The sequence below is a fragment of the Aotus nancymaae genome, unplaced genomic scaffold (assembly GCF_030222135.1).
Source record: "Aotus nancymaae isolate 86718 unplaced genomic scaffold, 86718_ANA_hifiasm-v0.15.2.pri h1tg000003l, whole genome shotgun sequence".
Taxonomy (NCBI): domain Eukaryota; kingdom Metazoa; phylum Chordata; class Mammalia; order Primates; family Aotidae; genus Aotus; species Aotus nancymaae.
In genome coordinates, this window is record NW_026988414.1 from 9,345,432 (window position 1) to 9,348,341 (window position 2,910).

Sequence of the window (2,910 nt, forward strand, 5' to 3'; positions counted from 1 at the left end):
CCTTACCTAAGGCCAGATTTGATTTTTATTTGACACCTGTTACTTAAAATTTCGTGTTTCTCTCTACCTTGCAAACCTACAACAATCCAATTAACAGGAAATTGCCCTCCAAAAGCTTGTATTGCCTGTGTTATTTTATTTCCTTAGGCCCTGCTAATCTTTGGCCTTCAGATTGTTGGCTTAAATCATGTAGCACATTATCTTTGTTTTTAAGTCCAGTAGGCTGGTGCATTGGTGTATCAGAAGTAGAAATTTGTTGAAAGAGCAAATGAATTCATAAATCTCTGACTTGCAGAATAATTCATGGACTAGCAGTGATTAATATTTCTCAGAGCTCACAAATGAGCGAAAGTGTTTCTTCCTACCCAATCAGTTTTTCTGGTTTGAAGACTGTCTTAAGTCTGTTAAGAAAAAGAACTACCCCAGCAGTTGGAGTCATCTGCTACTAACATTACTGGGACCTAACACATACTTCCTGGGAAAACGGTGCAGTTGAGTTTGGGTCGAATGAAATTAATGAGAGACTTAAGGTACAGTCAGCTTTGCCAGGTGGGAAGTAGGAAGAATACTGAGAATGTCATGCTCTTAGGAACCTGACCTGACACTGATTCACTAAGAGTTATCTGGTGGAATGATTTTATTTGTTGAGACTATGACAACTATAGAAGCCAGGCTTTAATCTTTGAGGACATGCAGAGGAAGGAGTCACAGTTCTGACATTTATAATGGGAGAAAGAGACCTTGTTATTGAGGAGCCTCTGGGCTAATATGATGAAGTCTCTCTCTCTCTCTCTCTTTCTCTCTCACACACACACATACACACTAGCTCAAAGACCTTCCAGCAGCTTTACATTACTACACAAGGAAACCAGCTGCATGAATAGGAATACTCAGGAGATTACGGTGATCAAACTTAGTTGGTAGGCATTGTATTCAGGAGTAGCTTCAACACATGCAATAAACATTCTTCTATAAGAAATGAAACTCCGTCATTGAAGGTACTATCCTTTCAGAATCTAATCACATATCCATTAATAACCTATAGTCAAAAGCAAGAGATCTGTGGTATTCTCTTAAGACCTCAGGTCTTTTATTGACATTTCAACTTGTGCCTCAGCTTTGTCAAACCCTGCTTCATGTCTTTGTTCCTCAGACTATAGATAAATGGATTTAGCATTGGAGTCAATATGGTGTAGATAATTGTTGCTATTCGATCCTTGACAGTATAGTTGGACAGGGGCTGAAAATAGACGTAGCTAATGCTTCCATAAAACAGGGTCACCACTGTGAGATGAGAGCCACAGGTAGAAAATGCTTTATGCTTTCCAGCTGCTGAAGGAATCTTTAGAACAGTGATGAGGATTCTTAAGTAAGAGATGATGATGCATGAAAAGGGGGTCATTATGACCGCCAAGCCTTCTGTCATTGCTGTGATTTCTTTGACAAAATGGGAGGAACAGGACAATTTTAGCACTGGTTGATCATCACAGAAAAAGTGATGGATGACGTTGGAGGCACAGAAGATGAGTTGATTAGTCAGAAGAATGTGCAGGAGGGAGTGTAAATGTGGAATGCAGAAGGAGAGAATCAGAAGCAAGACGCAGCGTCTGTGACTCATAACGGTGATGTAGTGGAAGGGATTACATATGGCCACGTAGCGGTCAATGGCCATGGCTGCTAGCAGGTAACTGTCTGTGTTTCCAAAGGCTATGAAAAAGTACATCTGGGTCAGACACTCACCATAAGAGATGGTCTTTGTCTCTGATAAGAAGTTCGCCAGCATCTTAGGGATAATGACTGTCACATAGCAAATGTCAACAAAAGACAGGATGCTTAGAAAGAAGTACATGGGTGTCTGGAGATGAGTGTCTGAGCGGATGGCCAGGATGATGAGCAGATTTCCTATCACTGTGATAAGGTAGATGGGGAGAAACACAGCAAAGAGTGGCTTCTGATCCTCAGGTCGAGAGGAGAGTCCAAGGAGGATGAATTCAGAGGGTCTTGTTAGGTTATTTCTTCCAATAGTTGTGGGTTCACCTAAAGATAAACTGTCACTGTAACAGATTCTTCCAACATCTGATATAAGCTGCCCCCAAATGTTCCTTTTATTCTTCTTATCAGCAATTAAAAAATTTAAAATGTTACATTTACCTGCATTGTGGCTTCTTTCCATCAATGTGGGGTATTTAGAAATTAATATATATTTTAATCTCCTTTTGGTCTCCTGCTATAAAGAAAAAAATTTACAGGGAAACAGAAATGGGAAAGGGAGAAAAGAAGAGATATAGAGAAAGAGGAAGAAGTGAGTGCAAGAGAATTCCCAGAAGGAGAGGAGGGGAATCTGGAGAAATTAATCTCTTCTTTTTCTATATCTATGTATTGCATTAAAGGTTTTCAGTAGATAATATATGGCATGCTAAAAAACAGTTTCATCTCTCACTTCATTTCCAGATGATGCAATAATGATTTCCTTTAGTTCAAATATTTCTATCTGCGTCAATTATTCTGGAGGCTGGCAGTCATCTAAAAAGACATTGAAATATGAGATTACTCAACAGTTACTCCATTTTCCTCATCTTTTAGTGAAACTTTATTTGAGTGAAAGGATAGATATGAAGAGGCAAAAGATAGGCAGACAGAAATAATAGGATAGTAAAAACATTTCTTTTTCTTGTTTTTTGTTTTTTTTTCTTTTTGAGACAAAGTCTTGCTCTATCATCCAGGCTGGAGTGCAGTGGCACAGTCTCAGCTCACTGCAACCTCTGCCTCCCAGGTTCAAATGATTCTCCCACCTTAGCCTCCTGAGCAGCTGGGATTACAGGCTTGTGCCACCACACCTGGCTAATTTTTGTATTTTTAGTAGAGACAAGGTTTCGCTGTGTTGGCCAGGCTGGTCACAAACTCCTGACT

The 2,910-nt window shown here is 39.7% G+C and overlaps 1 protein-coding gene across 1 annotated transcript; it reads right to left on the reverse strand.

Moving 5' to 3' along the window:
- Nucleotides 1–1,090: 1,090 nt before the first annotated feature.
- LOC105721077 (olfactory receptor 1L1) lies at nucleotides 1,091–2,173 on the reverse strand. The gene has a single exon (XM_012457892.2). The coding sequence runs from the start codon at nucleotides 2,171–2,173 to the stop codon at nucleotides 1,091–1,093; it is 1,083 nt and encodes a 360-aa protein (XP_012313315.2).
- Nucleotides 2,174–2,910: the final 737 nt, after the last annotated feature.